Source organism: Podarcis melisellensis (assembly GCF_964234715.1).
Source record: "Podarcis melisellensis genome assembly, chromosome: 9".
Taxonomy (NCBI): domain Eukaryota; kingdom Metazoa; phylum Chordata; class Lepidosauria; order Squamata; family Lacertidae; genus Podarcis; species Podarcis melisellensis.
The window spans coordinates 5,050,149-5,074,789 of record NC_138541.1 but is presented as its reverse complement, the minus strand read 5'-3'; the positions used below and the strand labels follow the sequence as shown (position 1 = coordinate 5,074,789).

Genomic DNA, 24,641 nt, shown 5'->3' with positions numbered 1-24,641 from the left:
TATACTCTCATCCTTTAATTGGTTATTGCAAGGAGTTGGGCTGCTTCCTTTAGCTTCTTTAGCTTCATTAAGTGAAATTAGTAGGAAGGTCCCACATGGTTTTAAGAGCCCCCTTGCCTCTTCAAACACCACCAGTTAACCAGCTGGCCAACGCAATTCGGGCTTGGCGGAGGCGGTGTTGGCGGGCCAGATTTCAGAACAGAGGTTCTCTAATTTTGCTTCGATAATAATTTGTGGCCAGGAATCGTCTTCCAATACGTGATGACAAATTGGAGAGGAGAGTCAGGGTCCTTCTGGGACTGAGATGGCTTTCTAGAAGCCTTCTTCCCAGAGTGAGCCCGCTCGCGTTTGGAAGCCTGGGTACCCATTTTATGTTTTACGCGTGTCTAGACAGAAAGAGGGAAGAGAAAGGGCGGTAAGGATTGGTATATCTAGGAGATTGAGATACTTAATACGGGATTTATAGTAAAGAGGGGTCTTTAGTCGCTTGGCAACTTCCTTAGAGGGTTTTTAAAGAGCTCTAGCTATCCGGTATTTCCTTCCTATTTCCTTACTCAATAACCTGGGGTCCTTTTCCACTCTGCCGATCCCGCCCAATTCCTCATGGGCTATCCCTCCTGGCAACCTCCTACCTATCGTCAATCTCAGGAAAAGGGGCCCTACTGAACGCCCGTGCCGTGCGGTGCCAGATCGGGTGATCCCTGGATAGAGTTTCGAACCGAAAATCCCCCTTGCTTTTGGAAGCGGGCTCACGCACGATACACGTGTTACGTGGCACCGACCAGTGCGGCTGGGATTGGATAGAAAGCCAGACCCCTTCCTGCCCCCTAGAAAGGACGCTCGGGAAGTTCGGAAGAAGAACTCCAACCCCTTGCTTTCAACTGGGACGTCCATTGCGGAGAGTCGGCTGTTTTTCAAGTCGGGTCTCTCCGTCTTACGTTCGGACTCCCAATTGGTGCGGCTGGCTGGAGAGGTTTGAGAGGAGAAAGAGATAGAGCTCAGAACCCCCCTTTTGGGTCGAGCAGCAGTCCACGGTCTCTCTCACCAATTGGACCAAGAGACAGGCGAGAAGGAGCGATAGAGAGGAGGGCAGAGAATTCAGTTGCCAGGAGATTTCCACCCCTTTCCCACCAGTGCACTGGGTTTTTTCCTTTTTCTTATACTCACGTGTTTTCCATGATGATCCCGGGATTGATGAGTAAGCCGGCTGGATCCCTCTTTGCTCCCCGGCTGAACTCCTGGGGCTTTCGATTACCGCCCGGAAGATGGCCGGGGGTCCAAAGGATCTTCCCAGGCAAAATGGCCTGGTGCCGGCTGAAGATTTCGGGGCCCCCGGTCAGCAACGCGGGAGAACCGCATGCCCCACATTGGGCAGCCAACTGTTACGGCAAAAATCTGGGTGCGAGGCTGCTCTGCCACCCAGCTCATCGGACTAAGTCCGTGGGTCCCTGCGGAGGAAAATGAGCTCAGCCGGAGACAGGAGCAAACTGCAGAAGATCCAAGTTTATTGCGCAACAGGTTCAAGGCGAGATTGAACAGCGAGAAAGGGGTGACATGAGTTTTTGAAACTCCCTCCATGTCCCAGAATACAGTGCAAAACACGTCATGAATACATTAAAGAGAGGTTTGGTTACACAGATTACATCATGAATATATTAAAGGGAGGTTGGGTTACACAGATTAACATATGGAGGAGGGAGGGGGGAATATGCAGAGCTACACCGGATTAACATAAGGAGGAGGGAGGGGGGAATATGCAGAGCTACACCGGATTAACATAAGGAGGAGGGAGGGGGGAATATGCAGAGCTGGAGATATGCACAGATAAACACTTCCTGGGGATGAGAAAACAATGGTCTCAAATATGCATAGTCTGGCACCTGACATTGCCTGGAGGAAAGGCTGATCAGAACAAACTGGCACGTTGATTTTCTATGAATTTTATAGATTTTAGTCCCTTTTGACATTGACAATTGGAAATAAATTGATATATTGTAGCGAAGAAGAAGGTGAAGAAGACATGCCCCCCCCTTCCGTATCAAAATTATAAGAAGTATCTGGGGCATAGCTGTCAACTTTTCCCTTTTCTTGCGAGGAATCCTATTTGGAATAATGGAATTTCCCTTTTAAAAAGGGAAACGTTGATAGCTATGATCTGGGGAGGGGAAAATTTTGTCCTTGCTCAGGGTGCCATATTAACAAAGTCCCCCCCTGAGTCCAGGTGGGTCAGCTCTGCTTTAAACGATCTCCTTGCTGCTTGAATCCACAAAGTGTGCTAGACCTTAACCACTGATTTTCCCATCATAGAATTGTAGAGTTGGAGGGGAACCCCAGGATTCATCTAGTCCAACCCCCTGCAAATGCAGGACTCTTAGCTAAAGCATCCATGACCAGGGCCAGATTTAGGTTTGATGAGGCCCTAAGCTACTCAAGGTAACGGGGCCCTTTCTATGTCCAGCTGTCCTTTGCCAACAACAAATTGTTGCTGTTTTTTCTGTTAAATATATGCTATATGGTAATTTATGGACCTAATAGGTATCTAAAGCCATTTGCACATAACAAAATATGTATTTTATCGAAGTAATTGTTGAACTTATATTTTGGAAATGTAGATCCAGGGTTTTTTTCCTTTAATTTTTTTGGGGGCCCCCAAATGAGTGGGGCCCTAAGCTATAGCTTGTTTAGCTCATACGTAAATCGAGCCCTGTCCATGACAGATGGCCATCCAACCTCTGCTTAAAAGCCCCCCATGAAGGACTGTCCACCACCTCCAGAGGGAGTCCGTTCCACTGACAAACAGCTCTTTCTGTCAGGAAGTTCTTCCTGATCTTTAGTTGAAATCTCCTTCCTCGTAACTTGAGGCCATTGGTTCGAGTCCTACCCTCCAGAGCAGGTGAAAAAAAGTTTGCTTCATCTTCCCTATGACAGCACTTTAGATATTAGAAGATGGCTCTCATATCTCCTCTCAGAGTCCTCTTTTTCATAACATACCCAGCTCCTTCAACCATTCCTCATAAGGCCTGGTTTCTAGACCTTTGATCATCTTAGTCACCCTCCTCTGCACAGCTTCCAGCTTGTCAACATCCCTCTTAAATTGTGGTGCCCAGAACTGGGCACAGTATTCCAGGTGTGGTCTGGCCAAGGCTGAATAGAGTGGTACTATTACTTCCCTTGTGGTGACAGCAGTCACGAAATTAAAAGACGCCTGCTTCTTGGGAGAAAAGCAATGACAAACCTAGACAGCATCTTAAAACGCAGAGACATCACCTTGCTAACAAAGCGCTGGTTTTCCCAATAGTGATGTATGGAAGTGAGAGCTGGACCATAAAGAAGGCTGATTGCTGAAGAATCAATGCTTTTGAATTCTGGTGCTGGATGGACTGAAAGAAGATCAAACCTATCCATTCTGAAGGAAATCAGCTCTGAGTGCTCACTGGAAGGACAGATCCTGAAGCTGAAGCTCCAATACTTTGGCCCATGAGAAGAGAAGACTCCCTGGAAAAGACCCTGATGTTGGGAAAGATGGAGGGCACAATGAGAAGGGGACGACAGAGGACGAGATGGTTGGACCAGCATGAGTTTGACCAAACTGTGGGAGGCAGTGGAAGACAGGAGTGCCTGGCATGCTCTGGTCCATGGGGTCACAAAGAGTCGTACACGACTAAACGACTAAACAACAACAACATTACTTCCCTTGATCTGGACACTAGAATTCTGTTGATGCTGTCTAGAATACCATTAGCTTTTTTGCTGCTGCATCACACAGTTTAAAAGCATTATATAGTAGCATGCATTTTTTGAGGGTGTGTGTGTGTTTATAATGTCCGTAGTTGTTTCAACTCAGAACTGCTTTCCCCTCTGCACACATAATGAATTCTTAAGATCCCCGACATAATAGTGAGTGCTTGAGATCTCATCTCACCCACGACAGTGCTTACTCATAAGTGCTTTTCATTAGGCGGCAAAAGCATGTATTGAAAGAGAAATGTTTATGGAGCGGGTAATTTTCACCTCATAAAACTAACGCATGATCAAAAGTGGCATTTAAAAAGGGGGGGAAAGAAACACCTTAACAGGAAATGTGAACAACCTGCAAAGGAGAGGTGCTAATTTAAAGCATCTGTTAAAGGACTGTTAGCACCCAATTATTTTAGGCTGTTATTTCTGATAAGCGACAAAACCCCTTAACACCACCATTAACAGTAATCGTGATACAGTACAGACGTCTTGTTAACAGTACAAGCCATGCTATAAAGGAGAATGAACAGGGGTCCGTGGCTTTTTTAAAAAAATACAGAGCAATGACGTCACCTGCAAGAGCGCCAAAGTAACTGAGGAACCCTCCTTGCTCTGGACAGGGAATGGAGTGATAACGAGGCTTTCAAGTTCTATATAAACTTGATGTGTAAAAGGTAAAGGTAAAAGACCCCGGGCGGTTAAGTCCAGTCAAAAGCAACTATGGGGTTGTGACGCTCATCTCGCTTTCAGGCCAAGGCAGACAGCGTTTGTCCACATACAGTTTTCCAGGTCATGTGACCAGCATGACTAAACCGCTACTGGCGCACAGAGGACCAGGATGAGTGCCAGAGCACATAGAAATGCTGTTTACCTGCCTGCCGCAGCAGTACCTATTCATCTACTTGCACTGGTGTGCTTTCAAACGGCTAGGTTGGCAGGAGCTGGGACAGAGCAACAGGAGCTCACCCCATCGCGGGGATTTGAACCGCTGACCTTCCGATCAGCAAGCCCAAGAGGCTCAGTGGTTTAGACCACAGCACCACCCCCACCACCACAAATACCAAATTAGCTAGATGCCTCTTCTGTTTGTTGGGATTCCTGTTCCATGCCAGCTGTTTAAATGGAAGGGCTCTACTCCAACAACCTCACTCCTTTCTCCCCTCCAACACTGGAATCTTTGCACAAAGCAAAGTCACAGGGAAATGTACTGGAAAGTGCAGGACAACATTTGCTTGGTGCAATGTCATGAACAAATCAGAATGAATGCTTAATAAAACATCATTTGGAAGTGGTCTTATAATAACTAAAGACTAAAAGATGAAGCTTTCTCAAGGGCAAGTGACTGACTGATGGTTTCCAATTCATTGGGGAAAGTAATTTGTCAAGACTCCAACTTTAATCAATAATAATCACCACTCCTCCCAAGATTGTTATAGGATAGGTGGAAATACCAACTGTGCTTCTATATAAAACACTTGGAGTTAGCACACTGGTGTTAGCGGAACGTGCTGTTTAGGTGAATTAGATTGGAATAGTGACTTACAGTTTCTGGAGTTCAAAGGCTTTATTTATGCAGGAACTGTTTGCAGGATGAGTGGAGATGAAAGAAATAGCAGATATCTTGTCTGAAGAGAACGGCCAAAAAAATGGCTAGAATGTATGCAAATAAAATAATCCACAAGTTGAGCGAGCAAAATTTTCAACTGTGGAAATTCAAAATATAGAATCTCCTTGGAAGGAAGATTTGTGGCAGAGTTATTGCTGACCCATGCCCAGCTGCTAATTTTGAATAATGGGATAACCAAGATAAGCAAGCAAAGGCCATTATCTGTCTTTCAGTGGAAGACTCACAGATCATACACATCAAAGAATTGCAACATGCCAAAGAGGTTTTGGAAGAACTGTGTAATTTGCAGAGTAATTCTCTGAAGGAGCCTGTATTCAATTAGGCTGAAACAGGATGCAGATATGCAAACTCACCAAATGCCATTGTTTGTTATTCTCTCCAGACAATGTATGTGCTATTTTTTCTCTCTCATTTCAACTCACACACATCGGCCAAATATTCAATCCTCACTGTGCAACTGAAGTCCCCCCACGCTGTACACTGTAACCTAATAAAGCAGGGGGGGGGGCAAAATATCTGTGGCAGGAGAGGATATATTGTTTATTAATAACCTTCCTAACTTGCGCTAGCAAGTTCCTTTACTTAGCAGAGTTTACATTCCCCTTTACATGCACAGCAGATAGCTGGTTGCAGGCTTGTGTGAGCTTCTCACTATTACACAATTCAGTCTGTCTCAGATTGAATTGTATAGTTCCTGGTAAATTCCCTTTAATCCCTCGTAAAAGAATAAAGACACAACAATCTTACCTAAACCCCCTCCTTTAAAACAAAACATTTCCCCACACCACCACCACTGCTATAGTTACCTCTCCCACCCCCCTCCTCTTCTTCCCTTCGCTCCTCTTCCTTCTCTCTTTTTCTCTCCCCCTCCCCCCTCTCTCTTTAAAGAAAACACATATATACTAATACACACACACACAGCACTGTAGTATACTTTCCCTTCTCATACTATAGCTAAAACTATCACTGCAAACAATCTTACCTAAAGTCAATAAAAGAAGTTTACTCACATCAGTTCACAGTTGGATCCCTGAAGGCAGACTTAGTTGCAAATATGTACATATGGATCTACCCCATATGGGGATATAATCCCAGTGCTTATGCTAGCTGAAAACTAACATAGCAGTCCCTAGCTAAAAAGCTGGCCCAACGAAGAAGAAAGTCAAAAAGAGAGAGAGTGCTGCGTGACTTGTCCTTTTTGTTACCTGGACAGGTAAGGTCACGCCCACTTCTAGTCACATGCAAGGAAGGATGCTCCAGCCCAGGAGGAAACAGGAAGTTTTGATTGGCTGGACCAAACATCCCCTTGCATGTCCACTCTAGGAAAACAAGGAATGTTGTACTTGACTGCTCCCAGTGGATTACATCCCCCATTATCATTTACTGAAAACTTATGCTCTGCATGTACTCCTAGTCTGAGCTTGTTACTGCATGAATAAAACCCAAAAGGGAACATTTATCTATGATTAATCCATCGGGAATTAAAGCTGCCTAATCCAGTGTGCGCAACCCTCAGAGATAATACGGGGCGCTCTATAAATGAGGTGGCGGCATGCGCCATCAATCACAGTCGCATCTTATCGACAACCCAAGAAAATAATTCCATTAGCTCCTTGAGTCACAAAAGCTGGAGGGAGTTCAGCTATCGGTTTTCTTCTTATGCAGTACAATCTGCTGTGCGTTGCTAGCAGTGCTTAAATGGCAAAGCCCGCGCCACACTTTCTGGGCTTGATAAATTAACAGGGTTGATCAAAGGTTTGGCAGGCCTTACAGTTGCTTCTCTCTCTAGCCAGGCTTTTAATCAAAAGTATTTTCAAAGTACATTAAGGGAAAAGCCACTGGTAGTTAAATTGCAGGTGCAAATCTTCCAAAAGGTAGCAGTTTGACACTCAGCATTCCAGTCGAGCTACCCTTACAAATCTCATGTCTAAGTGCCCAGAAAAGCCCCTGTGCTACTGGAGAGCTTGTTCTTTTCTTTGAAAATATGTTTATTTTTTCACATTGACTTACATTCAGATCGCGTAATATACAATTTACATCAAAATCTTTTTATCTTGGCGACTTCTCATCCTTACATCCATGAGGGTCTCGTTCTCTCTCCTGCCTGCTGCCAATCCAACCTCTTAACCTTACCTATTCACCTCAACCATGGGTAGGCAAACCAAGGCCCGGGGGCCGGATCCAGCCCAATCTCCTTCTAAATCCGGCCCACAGACGGTCCGGAAATCATTGTGTTTTTACATGAGTAGAATGTGTCCTTTTATTTAAAATGCATCTCTGGGTTATTTCTGGGGCACAGGAATTCGTTCATTCCCCCCCCCCAATAGATAGATAGATAGATAGATAGATAGTCTGGCCCCCCACAAGGTCTGAGAGACAGTGAACAGGCCCCTTGCTGGAAAAGTTTGCTGACCCCTGACCTAAATCCTATATTACAATGTTTTTCTATTTTCTTTCCATTGCTCGTAAGTCAAAACCCGTTAGAACTTTTATCTGGCTGTATTGTGGTCTTCGTTCGTATAGTTAAGGTTCGTATAGTTAAAGCTCTGGTTTTCCCAGTAGTGATGTATGGAAGTGAGAGCTGGACCATAAAGAAGGCTGATCGCCAAAGAATGGATGCTTTTGAATTCTGGTGCTGGAGGAGACTCTTGAGAGTCCCATGGACTGCAAGAAGATCAAACCTCTCCATTCGGAAGGAAATCAGCCCTGAGTGCTCACTGGAAGGACAGAGCCTGAAGCTGAGGCTCCAAGACTTTGGCCACCTCATGAGAAGAGAAGACTCCCTGGAGAAGACCCTGATGTTGGGAAAGATGGAGGGCACAAGGAGAAGGGGGCGACAGAAGACGAGATGGTTGGATAGTGTTTTCGAGGTTACCAGCATGAGTTTGACAGGGGCGCCGACTTATAAAAAATATTGGGGGGGCGGGTGCCAATACCGACTTATAAAAAATATTGAGGGGGCCCAAGACCTCCAAACCGCTGCTGCTGGGGGAACGAAAGGGGCGAGCCCCGGGCTGCCCCGACCTTAAGTGAACCTGTGAGGGCCCGCCCTTTGCGGCAGCCGATTGGCTGCCGCCGTGGGCGGTGAATATTAATGAGCTGGGGGAATCCCCGCTTCTCGCGGGGCTGACTCCAGCCCCGCGAGATTGTTGATGGGTCGAGAGCCCGCAACCCCACCCCCTCTCTAGATCGGGAGTGGCTTTGTTTTAACTCATTACTGAATGTATTTTAAAAGGTAACTATCGTCAAACAAGGAAAATAAAAAATACCAACATAATTTTGTGATTTTACAAAGCATAATATAACTAATAATTTTCTTAAATTATTGGGGGGGCAGAGCCCCCCCAAACGAATTTTTGAGGGGGCTCGGGCCCCCTCAGGCCCCATGGAGTCGGCGCCTATGGAGTTTGACCAAACTGCGGGAGGCAGTGGAGGACAGAGGTGCCTGGTATTCTCTGGTCCATGGGGTCACGAAGAGTCGGACATGACTAAACAACTAAACAACAACATTGTGGTCTTATCTAGACTGAAAAGGGTCTCCGTTCTTCCAAAGATATTTCATCTTTCTGATTCCTTATTTAAACCGTCAGTTCTGCCATTTCTGAGTGCCTCATTCCTCCCTTGAGTACTCATTCCTCTTTTGTTGGGATTTCTGATGTTTTCCATTTTTGTGCGTAGAGTACTCTTGCTGCCGTGGTGGCGTACAAAAACCATTTAACCAACTACTGGAGAGCTTTTAGCACTGGTCTGCTAAGGGGCTGGGGGGAGTCATCAATATGGCCAACTATGCAAATCGTTAACTCACAACACATAATCAGTCAGGCTGGCTGACAGCAGTCCTAAACACCCTTCAGAAACTGGGTTTTGCCCCTCAAGCCCTTCTAAGTCTGGGGTTGGGCCAGGCAAAAGCTACGGTCAGGTAAAGAATCATGGACACCGAGAGACAACAGGACTGCTCTGTTGCAATCAAGGCTTGTCAGAGGAATGTGCCACTCTGCTAGGCACCGGCTGATTTCCTTGTTGACCTCCCCGCTGCGACTCCCGGCAGGAAAACAGGCGAGGTCTCTTATCGGCGATCCTCCTCAAACGTGAGAAGAACACACCACTCCTTTCCCCCTCCTCCCTGCTATCCCCAGGGAGGGGAAAGAGACAGACAGAAATATATTTACATGCTTTTATTTCTGTCCTTTGCAGCAGTACAGAGAAACATGTCTGCACTCTCTTTTACATCAACAGCAGAGAGAATATAACTCCTCCCATGTACTTCCAGTACAGGTCATATGACACACTGAGCTAACATCCGGTGCTCAGTACAGTGAATGGACTGCCCCTTTGTTCCCATGGTAACAGTCACAAACATCAACATCCTGTTTGCAGCCATCTGCAGCTGCTGAAGAATCTGCTGCTCGCTGCTGCATTGCTCCTTTTTGGTAACATCCTCAAGGTGCCCCAACTATAAAATTGGAGAAACCGAGAGATATATAGCCACACCTGCAGCATATCTCTTCTTTCTTGTATCCAAAAATGCTAGAAGGGCTAGAAGCTCAGCTCTGCCCTCGCTGGTCCTGGAAGGAGCCTTAAAAAAAGTCCCATATGTTCAAAGACTTTGTGCCTGTTCATTGGGAGAGATAGGAAGCCAGGGCACTTGTTCTTTAGATGTCCCTTTTATAAAAAGGCACGGAGTGAGACCATTGACCCCCTGCTGGTGAGGCTCGCTGGCCTCCCGGAAAAGCAAAAATTCGACCTTTTCCTGTTAGCCAAAGATCATAAGACGACCCGGATGGTCGCCAGATTCTGTGTACAGATCTGTAGGCACAGACCGTCCCCCGACTCAAACTAGTTCATGAAGAAAATCCCCAAACTCAGTTCCATCGCTGACTCTGGGTCATCTCTCTGAGGTAGCTTATCTTAAAGTTTTAAGTGTCTATATGCTTATCACATTTATAAATTTTTAATTTATTGTTGTACATTGTTTTCTTTCTGGGATTTTACCCCCAAGTGTGTTTTATAAGCTGGTCTCCGACCATAATAAATTATCTCTCTATCCACAACACATAAATCACTGTTGGGAGGAACACAGCTGGAAGGGATCCTATGGATCATCTAGCCTGACCCCCCTGCAGTGCAGGAATATGGAGCTGTACCATGCGGGGATTGAACCTGCGACCTTGGCATTATCAGCACCATGCTCTAACCCACTGAGCTACCCCACATGATATCAGAAACTGGGATGACTTCCGTAAATCCGGGATGGTCTCTGGAAAATAGGGACGTTGGCAGTTGTGGAAATCACCTGTTGGGGGGAGTCCTGCTTCTCTCTTCCCCACCTGAGATCCCCCACTTGCGAAACATAAACTCTCTGCTTTTTTCATCTTAGAAAAGCTGAGCCCTTGGATGTTGAACGATAATAAACTTTCCAGCTCTTTAAACCAACAGGCCAATTTGATGTGGCATTTTGCCACGACAGCCTGCCCACTTCAGCGCTCTGTTTTTAAAGCACACTCGCTCTCAATCATCGGTGGCACTTTGGAACAGTTTTGTTCCAAATTTGTTTACTTTCGCGCTTTCCATCATTCCAGCTCGGGTGGTGGAGAATCCTCGCTAAGTTCGTTTTTCTCCCGATGTCTCCTACGCTATAGAAAGAAGAGGAGTTGGGGAGGGAGGAAAGTGATGGAACATTTTCTCCCCGGACAGAACAGAACGTTACACAAGAGTTGCATTTTGACACCCCAGAGTCTGCGGTGTTAAAACACTTTAGTGCTCCAGAGATGGTGAGCAAAGGGGCAGGCGAGGATGCCAGGGGCCACTCTGGACTGTATCCTCCGGGATCTGGACAAGACAGGATCTGAAGTGTGGCATTATGCTCCTAACCCACCGTACAGGGCTGGTTTGTTGGGACATTCAGGTGGTTTGCAAAGTACTAACTTATTTAACTTATATGCAGAATTCATCATGCGAAAGGCTGGGCTGGATGAATCTCCAGCCGGAATTAAGATTGTCGGAAGAAATATCAACAACCTCAGATATGTGGATGACGCAACCTTGATGGCAGAAAGTGAGGAGGAATTAAAGAACCTTTTAATGAGGGTGAAAAGGAGAGCGCAAAATATGGTCTGAAGCTCAGCATCAAAAAAACCAAGATCATGGCCACTGGTCCCATCACCTCCTGGTAGATAAGCCCCGCAGAAGGCAACATCCCATTAATACAAAACCAAGATGTAACAAAACTGCAATCAATGAATCAAATAATATAAAATAGCAAAATCATAAATTGCCCACTACGCTGGATATGTGCAATGCCTCGTGTGTTAAATGTGGAGCAGAAACCCCTGGTTTTTGCACAACTTTATTGTATACACACATATCTACAACCTGAGCCTACAATGGAAGGGTTCACAGCATTAACACCCCAATCGAGCAGAAATCAAGCATGTCTCCCCCTCTCAGATTCCAGCCTGCCTGTTCCTCTAGCTTCTAGCACAGTTAACTCAAAACTGCCAACTCTGGTCTGTCTTTCTAACTACCAACGAGTTGAGGGAGGGGGGGACCCACTCGCCTGACATCTGGCACAGAGCCACTTCCTTTGTTACCTTAACGACCCATACTTAGAGCCAATACCTCACCAAGAAACTAGCCTGACTATTCCAGGAATTAGAAGTGCCTCCGCATATAGCCTACCCCTCCCCAAACTCAAAACGCAAAGCAGGGACTCTCAGTTTCATTAGCAAAATGATGCCCCTTTGGGCATCCTTTTTCAGTAGCGGCAAACACGGAACAAGAACAAAATTGTTGTGGATTCATACTGGACCGTTTGGCACGACATTCTGCTTTACTGGTTGTTCTGCAATGCTTCCCCAATGTTACCGCATTATTGCCGTCCGGAGGGGCGCTCTTGCACTATAAAGCATGACGAAAGCGGGACACAAAACAAATAAATAAACAGGAACATATTTGTGGTATAGAAAGTTACAGGCTTTCTGTTGGAGGCTACAACAGACACGAGTGGAAATGAAACAGAGCAAAACACCTTCCTCTCTGGATACTTAAATTTTATTGTTCTTGTCATTTCCAGAACTATTCCCTTTGTCCATGTTTGTTTGTATTTTCAGATCTAAGTCGTCACAATCCACAAGATAGCAAATTATTGGTAATAGATATTGATTTGCTTATACAGTTGGCACCTTGGTTCTCAAACGTCTCGGTACTCAAATGCCTTGGTTCCCAAACAGCGAAAACCCTGAAGTAAGTGTTCTGGTTTTCGAACATGTTTCAGAAGCCAAACGTCCAATGCGGCTATCAGCTATTGTTTCCGGGGCGCCTGCACCAATCAGAAGCTGCGCCTTGGTTTTTGACCATTTCGTTAGTCAAACGGAGTTCTGGAACGGATTAAGTTTGGTGCTTCTGCTTTTGGGGCTTTTTCAGTTAATTTGTTTTTGTGACTGTGTGGAATCCAGTTCAGCTACTGATTGATTGACTGAATGTGCGTCTGCGGAAGTGGATAAAAGCCTCCAATCCAAACAATGACTATTATCAGTGCAGCTAACAATTTTTATCATCTACAATACAGTACTGTCTTATTTATTTTATAGTACAGTACATTGATTATTAATTGGGACATGGGTGGCGCTGTGATATAAACCACTGAGCCTCTTGGGCTTGCCGATCAGAAGGTCGGCGGTTCGAATCCCTGTGACAGGGTGAGCTCCCGTTGCTCGGTCCCTGCTCCTGCCAACCTAGCAGTTCGAAAGCACGTCAAAGTGCAAGTAGATAAATAGGTACCACTCCGGCAGGAAGGTAAACGGCATTTCCGTGCACTGCTGTGGTTTCGCTAGAAGCGGCTTAGTCATGCTGGCCACATGACCCGGAAGCTGTACGCCAGCTCCCTCGGCCAATAAAGTGAGATGAGCACCGCAACCCCAGAGTCATTTGCAACTGGACTTAACTGTCAGGGGTCCTTTACCTTTACCTTTTTACATTGATTATTGCTTTCATTTTATGGATCAGTGGTCTCGTTACATAGTAAAATTCATGTTAAATTGCTGTTTTAGGCGTTGTTTTTAAAAGTCTGGAATGGATTGATCCGGTTTGCATTACTTTCTATGGGAAAGCGTGCCTTGGTTTTGGAACGCTTTGGTTTTGGAAGGGACTTTTGGAACGGATTAAGTTTGAGAACCAAGGTGCCACTATAATTAGTTACCACACAGGTAACAACCAAGGGTTTGTGCGTGTTACATATGAGTCTTTTATGTTATGCCTTGCCTTCATCCTTACATTTCCGTTAGTAAAAATATTTGAAATGCAGTTATCTGACATCTCTGGATCAAGTCCATCCCTTTTTGGTAGTGGCACCCTCCTTGTGGAACGCCCTCCCTTCCAATGCCAAGGAGATAAAGAACTACATAACTTCTAGAAGACATCTGAAGGCAGCCCTGTATCAGGAGGTTTTAAATGTTTGGTGTCTTTATTATGTTTTTAGATATGCTGTGAGATGCCCAGAGTGTCTGGGGAAACCCAGCCAAATGGGCAGGGTATAAATAATAAATTTGTTGTTGTTGTTGAATTAATTAAACTAAATAGTTTTGGCTGGGTGGTTATTATTATTATTATTAAATTTTCAGATTTCGAAATTTACAAACAATTGTCAAACCACCAAAACAGAAAGCATGCTACTCAGACGTTACTAGCCCAAGAGATGGAAAGAAGATATAGTCCCTACCAGAGAAGAATGGCAAATTAAACTGATGGATTTTGCTGAAATGGCAAAAATGACCGTAAGAATTAGAAAACAGGAAGACCAAAATTTTAATCAGGAATGGAGAAATATATATAATTTACTTTAGAAATCATTGTAAACAATTAAAATTAATGGTAGGACTGGAATGACACTTGTAGTTTAACGTTGGACTATGGTTGCAGTGGAGATTTAATAGAATTGGATTAATACAGAAGATGTCCATGGAAATTTATGGAATTTTCTTTCTGTTTTGGTTGTTTGAGAATGGTTTGTAAATTTCAAAATCTGAAAATTAAATTAAAAGAGGAATAAGTTTGGGCTGGGTTTTGAACAGAATGTGCAATTGACTGTTGCTGTTCTGAATTCTATTGTGTTATTGTCCTCCTTAGGGTTGGGGATGAATTTATAGAACCAAAGCTGGTGGAACAAAAAAAAAAAAAAGAAGCTTATCAAGAGGAATGAAAAGACTTTCCCCAAAGGGACTGTTTCTCTCATTTGAGTCTCCATCTATCCAGGCCGCCATTTTGTTCGCTCGCCTGCTGCAACAACTCTCTGAGCTCTCAACACACAATAGTCCTTTATGCGTTCATCTCTTTACCAAATCTGTTTCAACAGTGGCTCTTCGCCGCTTGCAGGCCTAAAAATAAATAAATGAAATAAATACATGCTTACCTTCCACTATGGGCAAGAGGTAGCTCTCGCACACTGTCCTCTCTGAATCAGGCTTCATTTTGCCCAAAGTGCACTGCTTTGCAGAGTGTGGAAATGGCAAGAGCAGGCCGGTTTTTTCTCCTCGGCACTTTGAAAGCCTTGGGGACAGGAAATGATGTAATAGAAATAGGTTTTTTTGTGAGGGCACCTTCAAAGCCCCGCACTTTATTCTGGAAAAATGATGCACGCATAATTTCTCTTTTTTCTTTTTTCTTTTGTTTCCAAATAAATATTGACTCTTCTGTCTATTTTGTACAGATTATCTAGTACATCACTAGTGACTGTTCTTAATTTTAATATTTTATTGAATTTATGATTCATGGTTAAATTCATGCACCCAGGCTGGGTTCTAGAGGACTGCAGCTCCAAGTCTTCGCAGACAGTTATTTGCATGCCTTTGCTTCGAAGAGAAGGAGGAGGCGGTTGAGAATTAATGCAGAAGTTTTTGCAAGAAGCCAGCGTCTGGTTTTTTGCAGCGTCTGGTTTTCCCCTCTCCCAAGTCCACAAAACGTAGAGCAGGCCACTTGACAAATGGGTGTGCAATCACAGGTCTGAGTTTGGAGAAATACCTGCTGAGGGAGTGTGCCCGAATTTGCAAACTGAGCGGAAAATAATATAGGCCTAAGGTTGCCAACTTTCCTACTAGGCCTGCTCCGGTGCCTGATAGATACGCACATCCTGGAGCCAATTCCCCACTCTCCTTTATCAGGAAAAGGCTGCCTGCTGTAACTTTGTGTGTTCAGTGGGATGCTTTTTTAACAAAACATAAGGGACGCGGGTGGCGCTGTGGGTTAAACCACAGAGCCTAGGACTTGCCGATCAGAAGGTCGGCAGTTCGAATCCCCGCGACGGGGTGAGCTCCCGTTTCTCGGTCCCAGCTCCTGCCAACCTAGCAGTTCAAAAGCACGTCAAAGTGGAAGTAGATAAATAGGTACCACTCCGGCGGGAAGGTAAACGGTGTTTCTGTGCACTGCTCTGGTTCGCTAGAAGCAGCTTAGTCCTGCTGGCCACATGACCCGGAAGCTGTATGCCGGCTCTCTCGTCCAGTAAAGCGAGATGAGCACCGCAACCCCAGAGTCGTCCGCAACTGGACCTAATGGTCAGGGGTCCCTTTACCTTTACCTAAGGGTGGTGAAGCTCAGGCCTGCACCCACAGCAAAACCAGTGGTTGAAATGAACAGGCTGTGAAAGTAGGTCCCATAGTTGTCAGGTTACAAAGCACATTGATGCTCAGGATTTTTGCATTGGGTCACCCCAAATTCACCATCAGATCACATAGCATGTCCATGACTAAAGTCTGCACACAAAGCTCACACACATCCCCTGTTTTGTGGGGCCGCAATGGTGCAAAAACGTGGTTACAAATGTGGATCCACATGGATTCTCAGGATTCTTGCATTGGGCTACCCCAAAGGTAAAGGTAAAGGGACCCCTGACCATCAGGCCGGATTTTAAGAACAAGACCAATGGTCAAGAAGGCAGTTTTTGCACGTGATGTAGAAGGAAGATGGGGAACTATCAATCTTTGGAGGTAGCCCGTCTAGGTGAAGGAAAACTCTCATCCTAAACCTCCACTGCCTTGCAGGACATCTTCAAGAGAAGAAAAGGCTGAGGAGTAAACCCTACACAAATTTGGAGGCGGTTGGATGGTGCCTTGCAAGTCTCCTTCTGACAACTCCTGCAGCTGGGCTGGTGCCAAACATCTTGCTCTGCTTTCCTTTGGACCCCAACCACTGAGGCCAAGAGTGGGGTCTTGTCTTCAGGGCAGCCCAGGACCTCCATCCACACTGCCCAGGCTTGTGCCCCAGGGAGGTCACTTCAGTGCTGCTAACGAAGCGGTTTGACCCCTAGAGGGGCACCCCATTGTCTCTCGAGACTGACGGATGCCAACAGCAACTCAAAGTCATGGTCCACAGAACAGGAACGGTTCACAAACCATCAGCTGACCATTCATCGTGATTCCACCACAGTCCAGGTTGTGTGGGACACTTCAGGGATCTGATAAGGTGCCTTTCTGTGAAGCATTGGGGGTGGGAATAACTGCCGTCCCACCACACCAGAGAGCTGAGAAGCTCTGCTTTAGAGCACACGGCAAAATGCGCACAGGAACAGCATCACTTTGCCCCCTTCTATGTTGTTCTTGTTCCTCATCCAAAACCTGTAACGTTATATCCCAGGCAAGGACTTGCCCTCCGCCTTTGTCTCTGCTTACTTCTTTGTGAAATCACGCCTATCAGATGAACGCCTTGGCACATCAAATAAATGCCAGCACATTTGCAGGTGGGAAATAGCAGGCCTTTCCAAATTTGCACTCGTTTGATTGCTTCGTGGGACCTGCCACGTCCTTCAAAAATTCTGGCATTGGCTGCAAACCTCAATCTGCTCTTTCCAGAGCATTGCAATTTTGCAACCGGCTCTCGGGGCTGGTTTCGGAGGAGGGAGGTTGGAGGACAAGAGACTAACCCTATTGCAATCAGGCAAGGCATTGTCCCGCGAGCAACAATAGAGTTGGCCTAGACACTCGATCTTGCTTGCGCAGTAACTCAAAGAGCACACAGACCGCAGTGGAAAGAATGGGCTGGAGTCACGTAACTGCGATGCTTTTGTGCCCATTACATAACACATTGCAAGCGTGTGCAAGCTTTACGTTGTGTTTACCATGTCAATTTAACAAAGAAATGAACTTGGAAAGTTTAAGCAAACTTTTTGTTTTTGGTGCTTCCTTCCCTGCCCCGCAGCGCATGATGCTACCTCAACAGAGGACAGGGCGCATGCGTTGCTGGGTGTGCAACAGCAAGGATCATTCAGTTTGTAACTTGAGGGTTAATTCTGTTATTACTAAGTCAGCCAACCAGGTGTGGGGGGCGGGAAGTGTTGCTTAGCAGCAAGAGCGGCATGATCTCTATTGAGGTAGCATATGCCTTGTTGCCTTGATTGGCTGAGCAAGTTTTCTTCTGTGTTTGGTTGAATGTTTCCTTGCTACATACAAGGCCTCAAGTAAGAAAGACAAAGTCTCTCTGTTTACAATTTCTCCCAAAATTATATACAGTGGTACCTCAGGTTACATACACTTCAGGTTGCATACGCTTCAGGTTACATACACCGCTAACCCAGAAATAGTGCTTCAGGTTAAGAACTTTGCTTCAGGATGAGAACAGAAATCATGCTCAGGCAGTGCAGCAGCAGCAGGAGGCCCCATTAACTAAAGTGGTGCTTCAGGTTAAGAACAGTTTCAGGCTAAGTACGGACCTCCGGAACGAATTAAGTACTTAACCTGAGGTACCACTGTAGTCAAACCTCGGTTGTCGAACGTAATTCGTTCCGGAAGCCCATTTGAAAACCGAGGTGCGGCTTCCAATTGATTGCAAGAGATTGCAAGATTGTCGGACGTTTGGCTTCTGAAAAACGTCCAAAAAACATACAATAACAGAGGCGTTTGGGAACCAAGGTTTGACTGTACACTGCTTTTGTTCAATTTCCATTCCTAATTCCTTTTCTCTACACCCCACCTGTGTTATTTAAGTGATTTTACTAACCTGCGCAACTTTGATCTCAAAATCCAATGGTCTTAAGGGTATAAATGTTGACATGTAGCAAGCAACCACCCTCTTTTGACTCAATTTTAATGATGATGATGATGATAATAATAATAATAATAATAATAATAATAATAATAATAATAATAGATGATTCAGGAATTGGTTCCAACTAAACATGCCATCACTGTTTTGGGGCTGGGTAGGAAAGGAATGGAATCGATATTGTGAATTTTTTTGCTTCTGGGACTTTTAAGAGTTGATGCTGAATAGCAACCCACGCAAGACTGCTTACAGGATTTATTAACAACCCTTAATAAATTGTTCCCCGACCTTTTCCCTTGCTGCATATCCTCTGTGACAGTAAATGCACAGTCCAGGTTGCAAGGTCAAGAAACTCTTCCAATAAGCGGTTGGGTCAGCGTCAGCATCTGTCGGTCGATCGTCGTCCCAATCAATCAAGCCCATGCTCTGAGCAACCTCCATCGATTGCAAGTCCCTGTTCTGAGCAATTCCCTACAAAAGCAAGCAACGGCTGGCTTCTTTGCGAAGGAACGAGAAAGGGTGCCAAATCATTTAGTCATGGATAGAGTGGGGAACCTCAAGTCCAGGTTCCTGAGGGATAGCCGGGCTGGGTAGAACATGGCAGTGCCAGATTTACATATAAGATAAACAAGCTATAGTTTAGGGCCCCACTCTCTTGGGGGCCCCAAAAAAAATTAAAGGGGAAAAAACTGGATGCACATTTCCAAAATATAAGATAAAAAACAAATAAAATAAAACCTACATACAGCAACAGTGCTTTGTGTTGCATAGGCTCCTATGAGGATGGGCGCTATGGGTGAAACCACAGAGCCTAGGGCTTGCCGATCAGAAGGTCGGCGGTTCGAATCCCCACGACGGGGTGAGCTCCCGTTGCTCGGTCCCTGCTCCTGCCAACCTAGCAGTTCAAAAGCAGTCAAAGTGCAAGTAGATAAATAGGTACTGCTCTGGCGGGAAGGTAAACGGCGTTTCTGTGTGCTGCTCTGGTACGCCAGAAGCAGCTTACTCATGCTGGCCACATGACCCAGAAGCTGTACGCTGGCTCCCTCGGCCAATAAAGCGAGATGAGCGCCGCAACCCCAGAGTCGGCCACGACTGGACCTAATGGCCAGGGGCATAGGCGCCGACTCCATGGGGCCTGAGGGGGCCCGAGCCCCCTCAAAAATTTAAGAAAATTATTGAGCGAATGTGTGGTCCCTGGAGCCGGAGCGCAGCGAGTCTGGCCGAGGGAAGGCAGAAGCATTCTGCCTCAGGGTCTTACTGCCCACCCGCTTCTCTTGCTGCGTTTGCTCAAACTCAACAAAGAGCAGGGAATCCCCTGCCCTCCTGGCAAGCAGAGGGTTAAGGAAAGGATCGACTCCTAATTCTTTCCTAGTCACACTGCGTGCAGGCTCCAGCCCACCACCACCTCAAACATGCAGGTGGGAGAGAGAGAGAGAGGGCTGGCTGGGGGGGGGGACTTTTGCCTTCCTTTCCTCCCCCCCACCCCGTTATACCCCTCTCCTGCATTCTTAGCCAGCTGCTTCTCTGCACACCCCTCTTGTGCTTCTTGTCCCTTCTGTGTTTTTCCTTCCCTCCCCATTTAAAACGTGGTGACAAAGCACGGATCCACATGGATCCTCAGGATTTTTGCATTGGGTCACCCCAAATTCACCATCAGATCACATTACATGTCCATGGCTACAGTCTGTACCAAAAAAAACACACACACACTGTTGCCTGGGGCTGCAATGGTGCAAAAACATGGTTACAAAGCATGGATCCACAGGATCTTTGCACTGGGTCACCCCAAATTCACCATCAGATAACATAGCATGTCCATGGCTACAGCCTGCACCAAAAAAATCATGCACCCACTGTGGCCTGGGGCCACAATGATGCAAAAACGTGGTAACAAAGCACGGATCCACATGGATCCTCAGGATTTTTGCATTGGGTCACCCCAAATTCACCATCAGATAACATAGCATGTCCATGGCTACAGCCTGCACCAAAAAAATCACGCACCCACTGTTGCCTAGGGTCACAGTGCAAAAACGTGGTTACAAAGCATGGATCCACATGGATCCTCAGGATTTTTGCATTGGGCTACTCCAAACTCACTGTCAGATATTAAAAATCTTTATAAAATAGAGAATTAAATACATACAGAATGTTAAATTTTCAGTTTCAAAATATTAGTACTAGTTTAGTACTGTATTTCTATATTATATAGTACTGTATTAGTTATTTTCAAATACTTAAATATTTTTAGGGTGTAAGACCCAATTAAAGCCCATTATTTACATACAGTATTACAGTATTTACATACAGTATTAGACATACTGTATTAACTTTATTAACTGTATTAAAGCATTAACTTTGAGATATTATTTTTATTTAATGAACCCTCAGCCTTATTCAAAGTAAGCTTAAATTAGCTATTTCACTTATTAATCAAAGCGCTATTACTGTGCGACAGCAATATTTTATGTTTTATTCTTTTAATGATAGTTTAGGATTTATTTAAATATCATTTCAGTCTTTTCAGAGCTATAAATTCACTGCTCTGTAATAGTCTATAAGCATAATTGTTACTGTAAATTAAATTAGCTTTTTACGAAAATACCGTGCATGTTTATGTTTTGTTTCTTTTTTCAAAGCCAAAAAGTGTTTCAGGCTTGTCGAGTTTCTCGGAGTGTGGAGTTATAGAGAGTCAAGTTTTCGGGGTTCTAATGTTGATCATATGACTCTAAAATACTTTTTAAAAACTTTAAAACTCACTAATTTTCATCTAAAATTTAGAAAACTTCCCGGGGCAGGACCCCGGTATGGGCCCCCCCAATATTTTTTATAAGTCGGCGCCCCTGGCCAGGGGTCCCTTTACCTTTACCTTTAGGCTCCTATGATGTAAGTCATGGGCCCCGCCTGCTAGCCTGCTCCCTAAAATATCACTGGTTTGCTCATTTCTATATACAGTGGTACCTTGGTTCTCAAACTTAATCCGTTCCAGTAGTCTGTTTCAAAACCAAAGCGTTCCAAAACCAAGGTGCGCTTTCCCATAGAAAGTAATGCAAAACGGATCCATCTGTTCCAGACTTTTAAAAACAACCCATAAAACATTGTATTTCACTATTAATATACTTCTTCTTAATTGTATTTCAGTTCAACAATTACTTTGATAAAATACATCTTTTGTTATGTGCAAATGGCTTTAATAATAATAATATAAATAATAATAATTTTTTATTTATACCCTGCCCTCCCCTCCCCGTAAAATTACAATAAAAACATAATGGGGGGGAAACCAATTTAAAATACAGGTTAAAATACAATTTAAAAAGCAGCCTCATTTTAATAATAGCCCATAGATCAAAACCATAAGGGGAGGGAAATATAAGGGTCAGACTGAGTCCAAACCAAAGGCCAGGCAGAACAGGTCTGTCTTGCAGGCCCTGCGGAAAGATGTCAAGTCCCACAGGACCCTGGTCTCTTGTGACAGAGCGTTCCACCAAGTCGGGGCCAGTACTGAAAAGGCCCTGGCCTTAGTTGAGACCCATCTAACCACCTTGCGACCTGGGACCTCCAAAATATTGTCATTTGTGGAGCTTAAGGTCCTCCGCGGGGCATACCAGGAGATATCTTTAGATACCTATGAGGTCCATAAATTACCATATAGCATATATTCAACACAAAAAACAGCAGCGATTTGTTGTTGACGAAGGACAGCTGGACATATAAAGGGCCCTGTTACCTTCAGTAGCTTAGCGCCTCATCAAACCAAAATCCGGCCCTGAGCATAAGTCTCAATTTCAGGGTCCTGGGTTTGAGACCCACAGTGCTCAAAAGATTCCTGCATTGCAGGGGATTAGAATGAGCCAACTCTTTGATTCTAGGAACCAAATTCGGCCTTTCCAGTCTTTTCTATCTGCCCCTCAGGACTCTTGGCAAGCCATACCCCTCCTTGGGTGGCCCAACTGGTCCAGCATTTTGTTCTTACAGTTGCCAGCCAGATTCCTAGGGGAAACCCACAAGTGCGACCCAAACACAAGAACAACTCTCCCCTCCTGTGCTTTCTAGCATTGCTGGCTCTGACGATGGAGACAGAGCAAAGCCATTCATTCATTCACTCATTCTTTTCAAGTTTATACATTTCACTAATTTTAAACATTTCACTAATTGTATATTCATTCTGACATTTCAAAACTTGACTTCCATCCCCCTCTTTCTGCGGTTCTTTAAATTTGTTTTTCATATCTTCTCCATATCCAAATTGACTTACCGTATTTTTCGCTCTATAAGACACACCAGACCATAAGGCGCACCTAGTTTTTTGAGGAGGAAAACAAGAAAAAAAATATTCTGAATCCCAGAAGCCAGAACAGCAAGAGGGATCGCTGCAAGCAAGAGGGATTGCTGTTCTGGCTTCTGGGATAACTGCGCAGCCTGCATTTGCTCCATAAGACGCACACACATTTCCCCTTACTTTTTAGGAGGGAAAAAGTGAGCCTTATAGAGCAAAAAATACGGTAATTTGCTCATTTATTCATCTTCTTTAAATATATACTCTTATAGAACTGCAGGTTGTGACAATAATCTTGCCTATGTTTCTATCTGTTTATAATTTATCTGTAAGTATTCAATAAACTATTTCCATTCTTTTATTCTAAAAAAATTGTTATCTTGATTTCTTATTCTTCCGGTGAGTTTCGCTATTTCTGCATATTCCATAAGTTTTTGTAGCCATTCTTCCTTTACTGGGACTTCTGCTTTTTTCCATTTTGGGGCAAGCAACATTTTTGCCACTGTACATGAATCAGTTTCTATACATTTCAGGTCCCCATAATTCCCAAAAGAAAAGCTTCTGGTTATAGATAGCCCTCTCCTCATCCATGAATTTTTCGAACGCTCTTTTAAAGCCATCCAGACTGGTGTCCATTGCTGCCTACTGTGGCAAGGAGTTCCATAGTTTAACTATGCCCTGAATGAAGGAGGACTTTATTTTGGCTTAATGCCGTTTGTTTCCTATGATTCCCTAATAAGTGTGTGCTTAATTCTCCAGCTGAAATCAACGTAAAATAAAACGCGCCTCTTGCTGTCGATATTTTGGTAAGGCTGCCTACAAACATGTGTTTAAAATAACTACTTTGTTTAAAAAGAAAAAGTCCGGTGGGAGTCTGGCGAAAAGCAAAGCATGGACAGCACCTACCTGCTTGCAGCTGGAGAGTAAATCTCTTCCCTCTGCACATTCAACATTCCTTACAGATTGGGACTTTGTAAAACAGAAAAGGGAGGGAGGGAGGAAAAATACTTATCACGGTACTTCAGATCCAAACATCATGCTTGTCTCCTTTTGACTGACAGTTGTACGACAAAAGACTGTGAAACTGGAACGTTCAAAGACCTTGGTGATGTTCCAAGGCCGTCTCTTAAACAATGATCGATGCAGAATAAAACAGACTAGAGAACATGGTACGTCTTTTGTCTTCTAAATATTACATATGGAAATTTTGCAAATCTTGCCATTAAGCGGCAAAGAGACCTGCGGAACATTCAGCTCTGGGCTTTGTGACGTATTAGTATTATTATATATGCAAGCAAAAGACCTTTCATCCCTTTAATTAAATGCTTTTATATTCCCCACTCCGCACCCCATCCTTTGATTTAGTCTCGCTCCAGCTCTCTGCATTGTGGAATTATAAGAGATATCATCAAGATCTAAACCTCTATTTTAAAATTTAAAAAAAGAAGAAGAGAGTCGATAAAACAGCTTGTTGTTCCCTTGAAAGGTGATTGGCACTGATGGCATTAGGATAAGTAAGGAGCCTGGTCGCTCAGTCGGCAGAGCATGAGGCTCATAATCTCGGGGTTCTGGGTTCGAATCCCATGTTGGGTGAAACATTCCAGCACTTCAGGAATTGGATTAGGTAATCCCCCTCTCTTTCATGAGTTATTCCAATCCTCTTTTAAATCCATCCAGTCTGGTGGCCATCACAACCTCTTGTGCGAGAAATCGGGTCCTCCCTTATTGCACGTATTGCGGTGAGACTTGGAAAACCGACACCCTGTGTTGTGGGTGGGTATGATTGGTCAGCCACAACACCCGATTGGTAGGTCCCTCGAAGCTGGGTGCAATCTGGCCAATCGGATGCAGTCCAAATGGTTCGAGGGACCTATTTATACCCATGCACGTGACCCAGAGTTTCCTCTTTTGGCGTGTGCATTCAGAACACCCGCCCACCTCTCCCTCCTTTTAGGGCTTTGCACTTGACCT

At 44.7% G+C, this 24,641-nt stretch overlaps 1 protein-coding gene across 2 annotated transcripts in view; it reads right to left on the bottom strand.

Moving 5' to 3' along the window:
• SLC4A11 (solute carrier family 4 member 11) overlaps positions 1-14,896 on the bottom strand; it is a 235,840-nt gene extending 220,944 nt beyond the window's left edge. The window contains exon 1 of one of the 2 annotated variants that reach the window (XM_081924889.1): positions 14,772-14,896. In XM_081924889.1, the coding sequence (XP_081781015.1) occupies positions 14,772-14,829 (58 nt within the window). In that variant the 5' untranslated portion in view covers positions 14,830-14,896. Of the gene's footprint in view, positions 1-5,281; positions 5,364-14,771 lie in introns of those variants that run through there. The other variant, XM_081924892.1, reaches the window with a different exon arrangement.
• Positions 14,897-24,641: the final 9,745 nt, after the last annotated feature.